The 17,531-nt window shown below is 36.7% G+C and overlaps 1 protein-coding gene across 1 annotated transcript; it reads right to left on the reverse strand.

Annotated features, from left to right (window-relative positions):
• Positions 1-17,210, reverse strand: psme2 (proteasome activator subunit 2). Its single transcript, XM_028793706.2, has 11 exons — positions 16,943-17,210; positions 13,410-13,442; positions 12,075-12,137; positions 11,752-11,835; positions 11,353-11,398; positions 7,246-7,343; positions 4,072-4,140; positions 3,927-3,994; positions 3,787-3,841; positions 442-528; positions 1-258 (listed from the first exon to the last, which is right to left on the reverse strand). Exons 1-11 carry the CDS (start codon positions 16,988-16,990, stop codon positions 178-180), a joined length of 732 nt encoding a protein of 243 aa, XP_028649539.1. The 5' UTR covers positions 16,991-17,210; the 3' UTR covers positions 1-177.
• Positions 17,211-17,531: the final 321 nt, after the last annotated feature.

Consider the following 17,531-nt stretch of genomic DNA (forward strand, 5'->3'; position numbering starts at 1 on the left):
TAGTTTTAAAATTTCAATTTAATTTCTATTTAGCAAGCAAACAAAGCAGAGATTCTTGTTGAAAATGATGATTGGTTTGGGAGAAAAAGCAGAAGCACTGCAGGTTATTTTCTTAAAGTTTTTCTTGAGCCTGTGGTGTTGTGTTGAAGATGGTAAAGCATGCAGTCTCATAGCTGTTTAGTACATAGACGGCTTCTCTTCACCTTTAGGATTAGTAACTTTGTCTTGATTTTTACTGATAATGTCATAGAGCTCAGCCTAAAAATAAAAATTACAGAAAATTAAACTGGCATTTTTTCAAAATGCAATTTTAAAAGCAGGATCAAAAATCTGTCACAGTGGCCATGTACTTTATTTCATTCATTGTTTTTATTTTTGCTTTACCAAACTATGTACCCACAAGTCTGTATTACTGTTAATTCAAGCTGAGCCTGTACTCACGTAGAAGCCTCGGATATCCATCAGCATAATACGTATGTCTGCATATGCTGCCTCATCCTTCTCATGCACCAGTGCACGATAATCCATCTGTGCAAGAAAACAAACAATTTTGATGACATCTCCAACAGGAAAAAGAGTAACAAATTAATACATAGCAAAGAAAACTGACAAATGGGAATTCAGAGAATAAATTTGTTTAATGCAAACAACATGTTTAGGAGGTTTCAGCTGTTAGCATATGTACTCTAGCAGTGTTTCCAAACCTTCTGTCTGGGGTGGCACACTTTTTGTTACCAAAAATGTCCAAAGGGACACCACTGTTCTACTAACCACAAACACGTTATATGTCATGCATGTGCTCAATTTTTCAGTAAAAAGGCAGCATTTGTAGACATGACATTTAGTGAACACTTTGGTGGCATCTCACAGCTACTTTCATCCCATTACCTGCCTCTCTCTGCCTCAGAGGCAACTCGTATACCCAATATCCATTGAGTCTGTGAGACTTGCTGGCAACCACACACCCAGGCAGATGGGCTCTAACAACCAGGAGACGCATCTGATGTGCTCCAAGTGCTGTGTCTGCAATATAGTAATTGTAGGGCTGCTTTTATGCCAGCTTCTCCAGGTAGTCCTCATCTCCTCAGGTAGGTCTCTGCCACCTGAGGAGCTGGTCCCTCTCAGGTTCAGATGCAGGTGCGCTACACTATTTCTTCCACAGCACACCGGATTAGCTCTCATGAAGCACCACTGTGTTGCGGCAAACAGGCTGAAACACACTGTACTATAGTACTTAGAAAACTTTCTAAATAAAGGTCACCATTATTTTTTAAAATGAGATATTCTCACAATATTTGTTTTAATTACACTATCATTCATAGTAAAAGTGTTTCCCTTTCTTGGCAGAAAAGGTAATGATTTACAACAGCATAGCATGTGAAGAGTTGTTTTACTGTGAACTCTTTCAATGTGAAAACTGAAATCAACTTGAGCATCCACAATGTGTTAAAAATGCATTCTTTTTTCTTACATATTTAAAACATTATTGCTTTCTGTTCATTTAATTATTTTTACTTCTTTTAAAATGACTTTAGATTGTGACACATTTGTGTGTTTGTACATCCACACCAGTTTGCTCTGCAATGGACAGGGGAAGATTGTGTCAAGTGCTGCCATAATAGGCTGTAGCTACCAATGGTCCTTGAATGGAAAAGGCAAGTGCAGAACATGGATGGCTAGGGAGACTTTACTTATACTAGATATTTAATATTAAACTTCAGTATCTGAAGTATTTTGAATAGTTTAGCATGCTGAAAAAAGGGGTCAGTGCCACCTGTCAGGTGTATTTTAAGTTTACCATATTAATCTCCAGTATAGACTATTACTTTTTAATATAAAATGCAGTATTTTAATTTGACTTAAAAGTGTTCCCATGTTGGTTGTCACTTTATATAAATACTAATTGGGTTTGGTTTGCAAAACATACAAAGCACCGTTTTTTTTTTAATAAGTTCATTTTTACATAAGATGGCATCTGACTTCTGGGTCTTTCTCAGGAGTTCACTGTTGTAGCATACAGATTTTCAAGATTTGAAGATTAACTTAGTTCTTCCCAGTTTAAAGGGTCTACGGAGCTTTAAATAATTAAGAATCTGTTTTGGTCAAGGCACATTACATATAGATACTCTGACATAAAGTCCACATTTCTGCTTTTATTTGCCTGAAGCCAGAACACTTGTTTCTTTAGGGCAGTGGTGTTTGATAACAACATTCTCTGAAGTTCTGCACATGGTTTTTAAGTGTAGTAGAGTTGCTTGTACAAAGGGGGAGAATTAATAAGTCTCCAGAAAGAAGTAGAAAAAGAAAGAACTGGTGAGTTGCTTTGTCAATCAAATACTTGTTTTAGAAAGGCAAGGATTTTCAAAAAGTCACAATTCTGACACAATGAATTTGATCAGATTTGTGTTTTGGGAAAATTATAGAGAGGTACTCTGTGTACCAGGAATGTTGGGGTAAATTGGCAAATTTTAAATCACAACAACACTGAAATTGCAGTTTGTCTCAGATGACAAATTCTGTGAAAAAAAATCTCTTTTTCTTCTTTAATTCAGCTTATCACTACATCTACACTATTATGTTTTTATTTAAAATGGCACTTTAAAGTGAAAACGATCTTTGCCCACACTAGCATGTTCTCATCATTTATGAAAGTATTTTCGCACAGACAACCGAAAATGCATATGATGTAGCCATTGGCCTACACTGGGTATTCAGGGTAAATAGGAAATGACCACCTAGAAGGTATGGGTATGCCACCGGCCATGGGATTTATCACAAAACTATAGCAACTGCTAAATTATTTGCATTTTGCACATGTATGCAGCATTCAAACTGTACAAAATGCAATTCAGATGCATACAAATAATAGTGCAACAAGCAACATGGTAAGCAACTCCTCTACCACGAAATCTAGTGTTGTTCTGTGAAGTGTGACTAGTCATGGACTGAGACATTGTAATAAGCAGGATCCAATCATGGTAGGGCCACATAATAAGCACAAATCAATCATAGTGTAATTACAGCCTGCATTTTCAAAATTCAGTACTTTCACCTATCCACACTGCAACACTAAGCTGGCGTTTTCAGAAATGCACAGCTCTGAAGAGCATTTTCAAAAATATCAGTTTCCAGTAGTTGAAAACACCAGAATAGTGTAGAAGAAAGGTGAAAATGGAGACTAATGTCCCCATTTTTAAATGAAAATGTAGTAGTGCAGACACAATTTAACTATCATGCCATTCTTGAAAAGCCAAAAAGCAGGCTCAATTTTAACAATTATTACACAACCTATGAGAAATGGCTGTGGAGTTTGCAGCTTAGAACCTACATGGTATGCGTTATTCAAGCGATGAGCAGTTTATGTTGACTTCCACAAGATCCCTCTAATCGACATGCTTTCATCCCCCCCGTCTGTGCACAATTTACAGAAGGCCAACCTCCTGAAATCTGATGTGCAGATTTTGTTTTCTTAGTAACCTGGATATTAGAATAACAGGTTTTTCTATCGGAGTTGGGAATAATTAAGTGATGGAATTGCACTGCAGTCTCATACATTAGGGTAAATGCGGGCTGATGGTATTTAGCATCTCCGATAATTTAGACTGATCTAAGATTTGTTGACCGTTATTAGAAGGAAGATACAAGACATAATGAGGTACTACTGAAGATCACTTTTTTGCCATATGGAAATTATTATTTATGGTACTTGAAATTATCACTATTCAATTAATTAAGTCATTATCTTAAAGAAACTTACTGCATAAAGACAAACATTGTGTTACTCACCACATGTGTTTCCTTGGATGCTTTGGCAACTGCATCTCCTCGTTCTGAGAAATACCTGTAAGTATAGAAAAATCGCTTATTATATTAGTTAATGGCATTTTAACTACTTTTCTGATTCACAACAAGATTAATCTTCTCACTTGGAGATGTTAGTCTGGAAGCCCTCCACTTTAGTCTTCACTGCAGTTATGCGTTCAAGTATCTTCTCCTAAAAGTCAAAAAACAGACTATGAATTTTTGCTCCTGGAAATTTACAGTCCAGACCATTTGAATCTCATGAAGTACCTGGATAGCAACTCCAAAATCATTTCCATCTTCAATTTTTGGAATCATGTGCTGAATCCAGGTGGTAACCTTAAATAAATAAGAGTGTTGAGAAAATACATAAATAATAAAAAGTATGAACTGCAATGAAATTTATTTACATGTACATTTATCAATGTTTCATTTTATTTATAATATAAAATTACCTTTCAAAAATCGTCTCATTCATCTGTTGTTTTCCTACCTATACTATTTAAATCTAAAAGATACGTTTGTCTACTCAAAATCTGAAACATCAATGAATGAATTTAAAAATTGTGCTCCATTTTCCCATTCTGACAAAGATCTTAGATTTCAATGTCTGCTTTCTCCAACACTAAATTTCAAGGGGATGTTCTTTTTAATATTCTGCCAAAGATTTTACTTATCCCTATACATTTTCCCACTTTATATCAACAGAAACACACTCTATTAAAGTGTATGTAATCACTACATTCCATAACTGGAACAATCTTGCTTTAAATTTGAGTTTACATGAATGTAATCTTCAGCTGTCACTTCTACTTCTTAATGATAAAATTTACCATAAAACTGAACGCTTTAGGTAAATTTTTAAATAATGCAGCAACAGGAGAGGCTTGGTAACTATATTGTATCATTAATAAAATATTTTCTATTTGTTATTTGTAAGAATAACATAAATGATGAGCACAATAATAAAAAAAGAAGACTGGTTTAGGAATGTTCCTTAAATATAAAAAAATGTGACTCATAGCAATAATAAGTTAATTCCTCATATGAAACATCATTCCAATATTTTAAGGACAAAGCATATTTACATTTTTTATGAAAAATTATTTCATGCTGGAGTAGTATATGTTCTCTCAAGGAATAACCTAACACTAAACTTTTTTTTAAATGTAAATATGCAAATTATTAAATGTGGGAGCACTTCTGTCTCAATGTCTCTTTTGTTAGCTGTTTCAACATTCAAAATTGTGGGGTCAAAAAATTAACCAAATGAGTTGCCAGCATGTTGTCTGTTCACGCAAAATGTAACTATTGTAAAAGTATTTTTGTTTTAGCAAGCAGTTCAGTTCAAAGGAAGTTCTGTCTACTGCTGTTTGGGTGGAGCTGATACACTTTTCAGAACTAAAGCAGTCCCAATTGATTTTATTTATTAGAAACTAGAGAGATACATCTGCTTTAAGTAAACTGGAATAAAAAAAGAATGAACTAACAATATAATTGAGTTGCAGCAACAATAAAAAAATGTGTTCCTTGATTTATACTCCAGCCACCATAAAAAACCTCACACTGTTCCACTCCATCTAAACTAGTGTGGTGCTGAGGTGTCACCCGTTGCATGGCTGCACTCAGATCCTAACCTGGGATCCGGAGTTGGTTTGTCATGTGATGGGTGTGGTAATGCACTGTATCAGTGTGTGCTCCTAACCTCTCTCTCGATGTATACTGTATATTAATGTAGTCATAATCTATATTTTTAGAACATCCAAAATGCGATATTATATATATATATATATAAAATGCCCTTTTGTTCAACTTATAAAATCAAACACTTTTAAAGTAAAAAGACTAGAAATATAGCAGGTATAAAAACACTAACTTGATTTAGTAAAGGCCACTAGATGGCAACACACACTGTGTCATTATCAATAGCAATCTGAGAAACCTACAGTATGTTTAAATGTGTGGCAGACAATGGAAACACCTTGACTACTTGTTAATTTTACCAATTATTAAGTCTCAGAGAGATTGCAATGGAATAACCAACAAATTTATTAGCTGAACTATAAATCTGTAAAGATCAATGGAGGAATTATTAATTGAATTACTTACTCTGTTACCTTTATTTGAATTGTTGCAACTACTATACACATTCATATAAGGGATTTCAGTTCTGAACTATTTTTATACATATTTGTGGAACCTATTATTTTTCCCCATCAAACAGTGAATCCAAGACATTGTCTTATTACCTAAATCATGAATCCATATCAAAATAAGCATGCAACAATTGCACAATTTATCCTGATTGTCTTTTTTCTCCAGTCCCTGTGTAGTAGGCAGGCAAATAAATGCACCCAGTTTTATTTCTATCAGCACTTATTTCTTCATGCCGACAGTTCCAAGACCCTTACACATTAGGAATATATATCAGAGGCTCACTATAATGTTAAAGTTCTGCAGTAAATTGATAACTCCTGCTTTTTTGATTAAAGCACACCACTCTAAATGTGGCACCCACACAAGAGGGCTATTAGTAGTGGTTTCTTCCTTTCTTCTAGTGGGGGAGGGGGGAGTTATGCAAATAATCCCAACATGTTCCTTCTTTGAAAGTCTAAAAGACATTCCTAAAAGGCGAATAAATGTTTACAATATGCAACACCTCCACACTTAAATGTGAAATGTTCATGAAACACAGCAGCTCTAAATACAGAGACAAAAGCAGTAAATGTCTTGGCAGCCTGTCTAAGGTAAGGTACAGTGTATGACTCAATAAGGATCTTCTTGAGACAATGAAAGGCAGTTTCTTCTAATGGCTAAAGGAGACTGAAAAATTGTGAATATTTGTTGTAAATTCATTTTCCTTAGAAATATTATGCAGTTTTTGTAAAATCCTGCCATCTTACGGATCCAGCATCTATGGTTTGAAACCCACACCCAGGCGTTGTTTAAATGGCGTTTGCACATTCACACCACATATGTATGGGTTTTCTTCTAACATACTCAGTCATTAAGGTTACTTTTATTTCACATCCTACACTGGTCCTTGTGCGAGTTCTGTTGTATGTGAGACAGCTGCCCTGTTCAGAGTTATTTCCAGCCTTGCTCCCTGAGCTGCTGGGATAGGTTCTGGTCTCCGCACAACCCTAAACTGGATTTAGAATGATTGAGAATGTTATGTTAAATTGATGTTACTTAAATGGTCATATTTTCAAAAAACTAATAGCCTGCATGTGATTGCATTTTTACCTCATCTTCATATATACATTGCCTACATTTCAATTTGTTTTTAACATTCTATTTTAAAAAAGCAAAAATTAATGTGCCTCTATTGCAACCACTTTTGCCAGAGTAACCCTGACTTATAGCAAGTGAGAAGTATTGAATAAAAACTATGAAAATCGCACAAACATATGTAAGAGAACCTTGACATTATTTTCTTCTTACCAGAATGCATGTCTCCTTCAAGGTCCAAACTTCTGGTTTAACCCGATTCAAAAGAGCCAAAATTTTCTCATTTCCTTTTATGAAACCACATTTAGGAGCTACCGAAAAGTGTGAGAAAATATGATCAATTTTACATGTCAGTGAGGCTCACAGTAATTACCTTCATTTAACTTAGCCTTTTTCAATATTTCATATTAACAGAGACCATTGAAAAGAAAATATTCTATTTAAAAACACACTTCTACATTCATCAAAAACTTTCAGTGACATAATTACACAAGACATTTTAAAATTTCTGTAAACTGTAGAAACAAAAACTGAGGAAGTACCATTTAATGTATATGTATTGTACTGCACTGATACAAAGTAGAAGAGATATTAATCTTAAAATGGAAATGTATTATACAGTAATCTCTCCTCGATCGCGGGGGTTGCGTTCCAGAACCCCCCGCGAAAGGTGAAAATCCGCGAAGTAGAAACCATATGTTTATATGGTTATTTTTATTTTGTCATGCTTGGGTCACAGATTTGCACAGAAACACAGGAGGTTGTAGAGAGACAGGAACGTTATTCAAACACTGCAAACAAACATTTGTCTCTTTTTCAAAAGTTTAAACTGTGCTCCATGACAAGACAGAGATGACAGTTCCGTCTCACAATTAAAAGAATGCAAACATATCTTCCTCTTCAAAGGAGTGCACATCAGGAGCACAGAATGTCAGAGAGATAGAGAAAAGCAAACAAATCAATAGAGCTGTTTGGCTTTTAAGTATGCGAAGCACCGCGGCACAAAGCTGTTGAAGGCAGCAGCTCACACCCCCTCCATCAGGAGCAGAGAAAGAGAGAGAGACAGATAAAAACAAACAATCAAAAATCAATACGTGCTCTTCGAGCTTTTAAGTATGCGAAGCACCGTGCAGCATGTTGCTTCACGAAGCAGCTGCACAGAAGGGAGCAACGTGAAAGCATTTTTAGACAAGCGTGCGTATCGTCTAGGTGTGCGAACGAACAGCCCCTCTGCTCACACCCCCTCAGTCAGGAGCAGAGCATGTCAGAGCAAGAGAGAGAGAGAGAGAAAAGTAAGTTGGGTAGCTTCTCAGCCATCTGCCAATAGCGTCCCTTGTATGAAATCAACTGGGCAAACCAACTGAGGAAGCTTAGGAACTGAGCAAGAAATCCGCGAACCAGCAAAAAATCCGCCATATATATTTAAATATGCTTACATATAAAATCCGCGATAGAGTGAAGCCGCGAAAGGCGAAGCGTGATATAGCGAGGGATTACTGTAATATGATGTGTCATTTCTGATATAAATTTGGAATAACTTGAAGCTGCGGGATCTATTTGTACTAGAGAACAGTCTAGTTTCTAAGTTACTGAATTCTGGATCACAAGTTGCATAATTCAACTCTTTAATCCTTAACAGTTCCTTTAAAACTCCACGACCCAGGTTTAAAGATAACACTGTACAATAAAGTAGGCGTAAAGTGCCTTGAGCTAATGTTTCATTAGGTATAAGTGCTACAAGTCTGTTTCTGTGAACCAAGAGACATACACCCAAACACTGAAGACAGCATCAAAAATGTACAGTGCCCATTTCTATTATACAAAGTTTATCTTCAATATAAACACAATTTAATATGGACAACTTTCATCTTAAAACAGAAAAAGTATAATTTCATAAGATTTTTTTTTTAATAAAATTGTTTTTCTGCCACTGACAATGAAACACGAGGTGCTGAGAAGTGTTCTGTAAGGATTTATGTCTAACACTATCTGATGGTAAACTGGACAAGGTAAAACAGAAATAACATACTGTAATTAGAAAACATGTTTTGTCAGCTTATTTTTCTTATTCCCATATGTTCATGAAATTTATGATGGCAATGGATTTTGAGCATTTTCTTTTCTTCAGACTTGTTCCTTTTCAAAAGGAAGTAACGTGTAGCTTAATTTGTAAATTTTAAGTTGATCCAAAATTATGCATTCTAGAAGACATTTTATAAAATGGCAATCAAAAATAAGTTTCAGTAAAATGAAATTATAAGATTTAAAATGTGAACCAGAATTACAATGGATCCCATATATCACGTAAAAATTATGATTTTTACTTGTAAGCTACACTAATGCTGTGTCTTCCACTTGAATTGAGAAGTTGGAATTTCTGAGTTCCAAGTAGGAAGCTTCAACTGGAATGCAAATATTTCAGATTTCCCACTCAAAGTCGGGAGGGAGATGCCTCATCACACCCAACCTTGAAATCCAAGATGGCAGCACCAAGAACCAACAGCAAGTGAAAGCTGTAGTATTTATTCCCAGTTCTGTCTATACGTGTCTCATTAAATCAATCGTACATACAGTACTGTCCAATTTCTATCTGTGGACATGTTGCTACAGTGTTTGGATGTACAAAATACTGTTTAATGTGGTTACCAACTGGTTCAGTAGCTGTCTACATTTTGAAAGTGCTAGCACAACAAAAGGTTTTCCTGGAGGTATCCATACTGGCTTTTTGAATGTTTCAGAGGAATGCGGTCAACTTGGTTATGATGTCATTCCCAGCTCCAACATCCAACTTCCGAGAAAAATGGAACATAGCATAAAACCCCAAACACAAACAGAGAACTAACTAGTAACTAAAAAACTGCATTATACACTCTAATATCATTTAAAACAATAGGTGTTTAACAGAGACAGAGGTAGGAGTGCCAGACTTATTTTAGAAAAACAATAATGAAATCCTGCTGAATCCTAAAGAGCTCTGCACATTTCCATGTAAGGAAAACTACGATTTTTTTCCAGTTTTAGATCATACAAAACATCGAGATATGGTGAGTGCATTAAGATTCTTCCAACTGAGCAGAATTAGTTGATGTACTATCAATATAATGTAGGAAATAATGGTCATTTTATCACTAGCTAATTTAAGCTCGTCTGATTTAACCAAAAGACTATTGTAAGAGAGCGGCACGGTGCCACAGTGGTAGCGCTGCTGCCTCACAGTAAGGAAACCCGGGTTCGCTGCATGGAGTTTGCATGTTCATCCCGTGTCTGCGTGGGTTTCCAAGGACATGCAGGTTAGGTGCACTGGCGATCGTAAATTGTCCCTAGTGTGTGCTTGGTGTATGGGTGTGTGTGCCCTGCGGTGGGCTGGCGCCCTGCCCGGGGTTTGTTCCTGCCTTGCACCCTGTGCTGGCTGGGATTGGCTCCAGCAGACTCCCGTGACCCTGCGTTAGGATATAGCGGGTTGGAGGATGACTGACTGACTGACTATTGTAAGAACATCAGGTATGATTATAAATGTTACAACATCTGAGAGGTAAGAAAAAATAATTTTCCCAAAAGTGCTTTAATCACAAAACATATACCCGAGTGAGGCCAGAGCTGCCCAGCATCATTCATAATTAGGGTCTAATCTCGGATAGATTTTACAATATCATTGTCTAATTGGTGCGGAAAGATCCAACAGCTCCAGCAGACAGCTTAAATAGAGCATCATGTACTGATTTTAGTACTTCTTTTAGGATAACTCCTAAATCAATTAAAGAGGAACATAAAATATAACCACAGACAGCTGAATTCTAGAGAACAGAAAAAGTGTATAAAAAAAGACTTGTTGGCAGGAAAGAAGAGATGAAATAGTTGAAAATGAGTAGTGTGCATGTATGGAAATGCAGTGATGAACAGGGAAACTGCCCTAGTTTGCAGTTAGGAAAACTGTTCTATTACTGATTCTCTGTGTTTGAAACTGTGAAACTTAATGCTTGGACAGAAAAATTAAAAACAAATATATATGTTTGTAGCCTGGGCAGCACTGTAGTGCAGTGGTAGCACTGCTGCCTCGCAGTATGATCAAGATTTGCATCCCATGATTGTAGCCTGTATCTCTGACCTAAGGTAAGTGTTCAGGTGCATAACACGCCTCATCATTTATTGCAACTCACAAAATATGCTTTAACACTTATCAAAAAAACAATGTGTTATGGTGTAGCCAAGAAATATTTTTATTTGTTTCCTGCAACCATTAGGTATAGCAGTTAGAATTATTAGGATAAGCATTTTTATGTTAATTTGGCCTGTTAGAATAATTATGCTTTGAACTTTTACCTTCTTTTTTCTTTTCTTTATCATCATCCTTGTCTGTCTCCATGTCCTATGACATTTCAAAAGGGAAAATATTATAAAACTACATAAAGCAAAAGAATTCAATAAAAGTACTAACAAAAACTACATTATCTAATTGGACTGTAAGCAAGCAAACATTTGTGCATGTAATTTTTCCACTCTTTAGAGATTAACTAACATCAAACTGTTAACTTTTAGATAATTATAAAGCCTTCATCAAGTTCATAAAATGTATTGACCAAAATTTAAAAATACATCACCAGGAAAGGTTGACTTTTAGCTTTGAGTTTATTTACACGAATACAATAAAAACAGGTGAAATATACAAAAGTGTGATCCTGGTACAAAAGTTAAAAGTGGAAAATCACTTTATAACATTACCTCATCTTCTTTAGGTGGGTCAGGAATAGGAATATCCAGCGGTGCATGAATGCTAGTCAAGTCCTGAACATTTACATCTTCTTCCTGAAATTAAGATATTCTAGAAATCAGTAACAATACTGTTACACAGACTAACCTAATAAACCCAGCATCTTCTACAGCTTTAACAGCTATAATTAGACCCTTGTATTCATGTACAGACTGACTTGTTACCCACCGTCTATAACTAGAGTTATACTCATTTATGAGCTTCCATATTACTTGGTCAGCTCAAGCAATGTGACATAAAACAAAATGTAAAGTGAACATTCAGTTATGTTTACCTTTAGAAAATTGTCAAGTTGAGTTATTTTTTGAGGTATAAATGTAGAAAAAAGGTCCTCTGCCTAAAAAAAAAGGAAAATATAATTTATCAATAACACATTTCCTCTTGGATTAAAAGGATTATTAGTATATGCACATGAAACTATGTACATATTGTATATTATTATATGTGTAAGGCTTATTAATATGCAATTGGTTCACATTTTAAAATGTTTTTTTTTATTGTCCTAATGAATTGTGACTATATCCAAAAAATATAGCGACAGTAACTTTTTTGTTACTGTTGAACTTTAATTAAAGACAATTTAAAAGCTCCTGCTCATAGATATTGAAAAATTACTTACAGCGGAACTTCCATCTTTTCATACACAAGTCTACTTATTTCAAATCAGAGTTATTAAGGCTGAAAGCACCAGGCACAAGAACGCACCAACATTAGCCATGGTGTTAGTTACAGAAAGATCTACCCTTAAAATGCATAAATACTGGTAAAATATGACACAAAAACTCAGGTAATTTTTTTTTCATAAAATCTAAAATAATTATAACAACATTCTCAAACTGCTTAACTGCTGGCAGCACTGGACAAAAGGCAGAAAACAGGCCTGGTTAGGGCATCAGTCCATTGCAGTATCATACTGTAATCAGGCTCAATGCCAAGTAGTTTCCATAGCCACAAAAACAGCCAAGCTGTACTCTGTTCCCATCCTGGAACAGTCAATCATGCCAAGAGTGACTTTTTCTGCAGCTGATCTATGGTAGGTAGTCCAAGAATATTTTTTAGTCTGGAGACCCAGTCATGAAAATTGACCCTGTTCCGTTGGTGGAATGTAGCATAGTCTACAGATCAGCCATATTAAGTATCTAGTAAAAAGGAAGAATGAGGGGTGTTCGAATAAAAATTATATTACAATGAATACCAATGAATAACAAAAGTCAGAAAATTCACCTGCGCTAAAGAAACTTTGCTTTAAATAAATGGATCAAATAATAGATAAATTGATCATATCCACATACTCTACACTGTTTTTGTTTTGCTTTTTTTATACAAGGCCATACTAAAAACATCCTGGTGCATTAGATCAAGATTTCTCAATGGGCAGGCTACTGGTCCACCTCTCACAGTCCACATATCTGGAAATTCATCATTCAGAGCACAGTTATACAGTTTTGCTGGTGAAGGTAAATTATGTAAAAGTAACATCCCAGAGTAACTGATAACATACATCTACAATTACTGAGACACATGCATTGCTTTCAATGTGTACATTTATTATAATCATTGGAATCCAACAATGGTTTAATCTTTAAAAAAAAAAAAAAATTCAACTTACCTGTTGACAAAGATTTTTACAATAGGAATCAACCTGAATTAAAAAAAAAGAAAAAGATAAGCAATTGTTGCTGGAATAAAGCAAAAAATGCAAATCTTTAAATGTATTTATATAATCGTCCAAAAACCCATCCTTAGTGATGTGGTTAAGGAGCAGCCCTACTTTAAACTTGTAATTAAAATCTGACAGTAAATGGATTACACAAAAAGACATATGGCTTCCTAAGCCCAATGACAAACTAGTCACCCCAGACATACTGTGTGAAATTTCACAATGATTAACAAAAATTCAACTTGTGTTAAGGATGAAGCTACCCATCTAGGCTGCTTACAACTTCAGAGGAAAAAATGTTCTTTGAGGTGCGGGGCTTTGAGCAAAGACTAAAATGAAGTGGCTCTTCAATGTACACCAATAGAAAACTCTGACGAACTTTGTCTGTGGTAAGTGGGTTGTCAAGAATTCTACAATGCACCTAGAGAGCACAGAGGGTAAAGAATTACAGTGTGTGAGGCGGGGTATTATTTTCTTGAAATATAGTATAGTGCAGGGGTGGGCAAATTCATTCCTGGAGGGCCGCAGTGGCTGCAGGTTTTTGTTCCAACCCAATTGCTTAATAAGAAGCACTTATTGCTTGAGAAACACTTCTGCTTCATTTTAGTTGTCTCCCTCGTTAAGATTATGAACCCTTATTGCTTATTTAAGTCTTAAACAGCTGCATTCTCAGTTTTTAATTGCTCCTTATTAGCAATAAGATGCAAATGACAAAAGAAACCAGCAGTTATCCATTTTGCTTGTTACCCTTTACACCTGTGTGTATTTATCGTGCACTATTTGGTTTAATTAAATACTTGGAAGGAAAGAGAAGAGAAAAAAGTGAAGGACTGAGAATTACCCATCCGTTTTACACTTCAAAGTGTTTGGATGATATCCTTAGAATGGAAAAAAATATCTAGGATATGAGAATGACTTGACATAGCAGAGTTAAAGCACTAACATGCCATGAAATGTAATTATTGGCAAGGATTGTTTTCTAATTAAGCAACTGGGTTGGAACAAAAACCCGCAGCCACTGCGGCCCTCCAGGAATGAATTTGCCCACCCCTGGTATAGTGTATATATGTTGTGATGCAGATGTCTCTGTACATCTTGTAAAAAGTGAGAAACTATATTATTTTTCTGAAATATAAGGTATTCACCTGTCAGGCTGCATAAAGACACACCTAACTAAGTCCCCTGGACAGGAACCTTCTAAGATATTACATTGCACATTTGTATTGTCTTAATGAAGCAGACAGTGTTTTCAAGATCTCAGATGGTTGAAGGTCAGACACCATTGTATTGACTCTGTAAAAGGTCAGAGGTTAAGCTGTGCATCTAGGACTGGGGTCTTCATTTAGCATTATACACAGAATTAAAGTTAATAATAATAAATAATTCTTCACATTTATATAGTGCTACTATTCTTACTACTCAACATGCTGTAAATGCAAGGAGAACCTGGGATGGGAACCCATGATCTTCTTACTGCGAGGCAGCAGCGCTACCACTATGCTACCTGTGTGGATTTTCTCTGGAATCAGAGCCATTGTACAACAGATTTTTATATTAAAATTAGGCACAATCAATAAACATTAGTGTATTCAGCTGGTATTCAAACTGCTGCACTTTTTTCCACATTTTGTTACACAACAGCTGAACTCCTAAATGTATTAAAGGTTTTCATCCATATTTACACAGCATACCATAATCAAGAAGTAAAAATAGCTTTTTTACTATATTTGTAAATGTGTTTACAACAAATAGCTGAAATATTATATGTACACAACTACTGAGACACTTGGATATGCATCTAATAAGAAATCTGGAGGCAACTCTAGGTGATATAAATAGCTCAACTTGTGTTTCAAGTGTGTGAGGTGGCCAGGGACAGTGCAGATGTTTGGCTATGGCAATGAATTTAAAACCACATGCTACCAGTTCAATACCTGCTTCAGACAGGCTATGTTGACTAAAGGCTGCATCACAAGACTATTCCAGCGATTTTCAGTCGTAATGTTCACATAATCTTAGCCAGTTGGAGGCAGTCAGCAGAGCAGTCCCATGACACCAGTCATGTAAGGTGACATGTCCAGCAACTTAGTCCAACTAGTCCATGACTCATTTGATTTTGTCTTGAGTTGTTGGGCTGAGTGCGCATGAGAACTGACAATCAATGCTTATCTAAAAGTATAATGCACATAATCCAGCGATGAGAAATATGGAACACGGGGGCTTTGGACCTGACAAACAGAACAGAAGTTTGTCTGACTGATGTCTCATGTTTTATGTACCAAGACAGAATAAAAAAGAAAAAAAAATTGGCAGAGAGTGCAGCTAAACTCACCATACCTGCTAACCCTTCATACTGCACATGCTCCAATAGGCAACACAATATTGGCTATCAGATAAAGGGGCAATCATAAATGATCTGGAAGGTCAGAGTGCAACTGCTAAATGGGACATGACAAGCAATTTTCAGTCATTGAAACTGACTTGGTAGAGCGATGAGATGAGCAACAGTGGTCGGCAAATCTGACATACCACATGGCTACAAGTTGCATAGTGTGCCTGAAGTTCAAATATAAGACATGTATGTAAACTACTGAGCTATAGTGCTGTAGGTTTAAAGTAGTATAGGGTAGTGTTTATTACTGGCACGCATGGTATAAAATAAAGGTTTTTTACTGAAATAGTTAAAGCTTAATAGAATGTGAGAAATCAGTATGATTTACTTGAGTCTAGAATTACAGGCACATATGTAGGAGTGGAATCAGTTTGTTTTGGTGATTATTTAGAAGGGTAGGAATATTATGTTGAATGGTGTGCATGAACTAAATGACCAGGGTTTGGGGTGAGTAGTTGGTTTGGGTATGTTTGTAGGGTTTAAGATGGGTCAGGATCAGACAGTATTGGGTTCGTGTGGGAGATGTACAGCTGATAAACAGATTATACTGTACATAGACAAGGATATTGATGTAAAATCAGACTTTACAGTAATGTTTTATTGATGTAAAATCAGACTTAACAGTAATGTTTGGAGTTTAAACAAACGGGGTGGTTATGTCTTAAACAGGGCATCAAGCTGCCACACATATTAGTAGATGCTGGGTAATGCGATTTCTCCAGCACTCCTGTAAACGGCCTTTCGCCAATCGGGTTAATACACTGGTGGAGTTCTGTAGGACCGAATTTCAGTGTGGGTCAGCCTCGCTGTGAAATTCGTTTTGTGGAAATCAACGTCATCAAGTAGTGTGTGTTTAAACAGGGGATTCCCAGGCTATCTGAAAGGGCTCCGCAGGCACATCGGAGCTCGGGAGCCATTGCTTCCCGATGCTCGAATAAGACAAATGTCAAAGCAGCCGAGGGCAGCCCATGCTGGCCTAGACAAATGGAGCTCCATTACCTGCGGGCAGGTAGCGAGCACGGCACGCCACCCCGCGCCCCCGTCCCCTGTAATGCGCACAATTCCTTCGTCCGTTAGCGGGGAGACTCACCTTCTGCCGGTTGTCCCTGGAGACTTTGAGCATTGCCGTTTTAGACATGTCGTCGGTGTCGAGGACTACTGTCGAGGTGAGTGTGGCGCGTGCAGGAGCGGCTTCTCGGAGCTTTCGCTTTCATTTTCACTTGGCTGAGCTAACCTCGCACAAATGGGGCGTAGAAGTAGCGGTTGGGGGGCGGGGGTACGGAGCCTTGAGACTTGTGACAATGAGCTTTCACTTCAACTTCGTACGCCTGTTGCTCACTTGCTAATCCTACAGTAAAATCATAATATTGTTATTACGTGTGAAACGCCAACATAGTTTACCGAACTGTCCGCCCCCCAGTTTCCAAAACTTTCAAGTTTCACTTACAAAACAATTTATTTCGTAACACGCGTTCGAAAGAGGATGTGCTGCTGCACCGTGACTCGACGGTTTTCTTCGCCGGTAGGCCATGAGGCCTGTCATTCGATCTCTTTGTGAGCACCGGCTGTAGGTGCAAATGAACACGTTGGCAGAATGTGGGAGGCCGTGCCGTATGCTGATGATCAAAGTGTGCTGCTTTTGTCGCATTGCACCGGGGTTATTTGAGGCATTTTGAAAG

Source organism: Erpetoichthys calabaricus, chromosome 2 (assembly GCF_900747795.2).
Source record: "Erpetoichthys calabaricus chromosome 2, fErpCal1.3, whole genome shotgun sequence".
Lineage (NCBI taxonomy): Eukaryota > Metazoa > Chordata > Cladistia > Polypteriformes > Polypteridae > Erpetoichthys > Erpetoichthys calabaricus.

What these genes read in the sequence shown, in the direction of transcription:
- psme2 (XM_028793706.2), bottom strand. Translation starts at nt 16,990, where the DNA reads ATGTCTAAAACGGCAATGCTCAAAGTCTCCAGGGACAACCGGCAGAAG. An exon ending in TAAAGAAAAGAAAAAAGAAG is followed by an intron (nt 7,344 to 11,352) that starts GTAAAAGTTCAA and finishes ACTTTTCGGTAG; the next exon opens with CTCCTAAATGTGGTTTCATA. An exon ending in CATCCAAGGAAACACATGTG is followed by an intron (nt 529 to 3,786) that starts GTGAGTAACACA and finishes TTTCTTGCACAG; the next exon opens with ATGGATTATCGTGCACTGGT.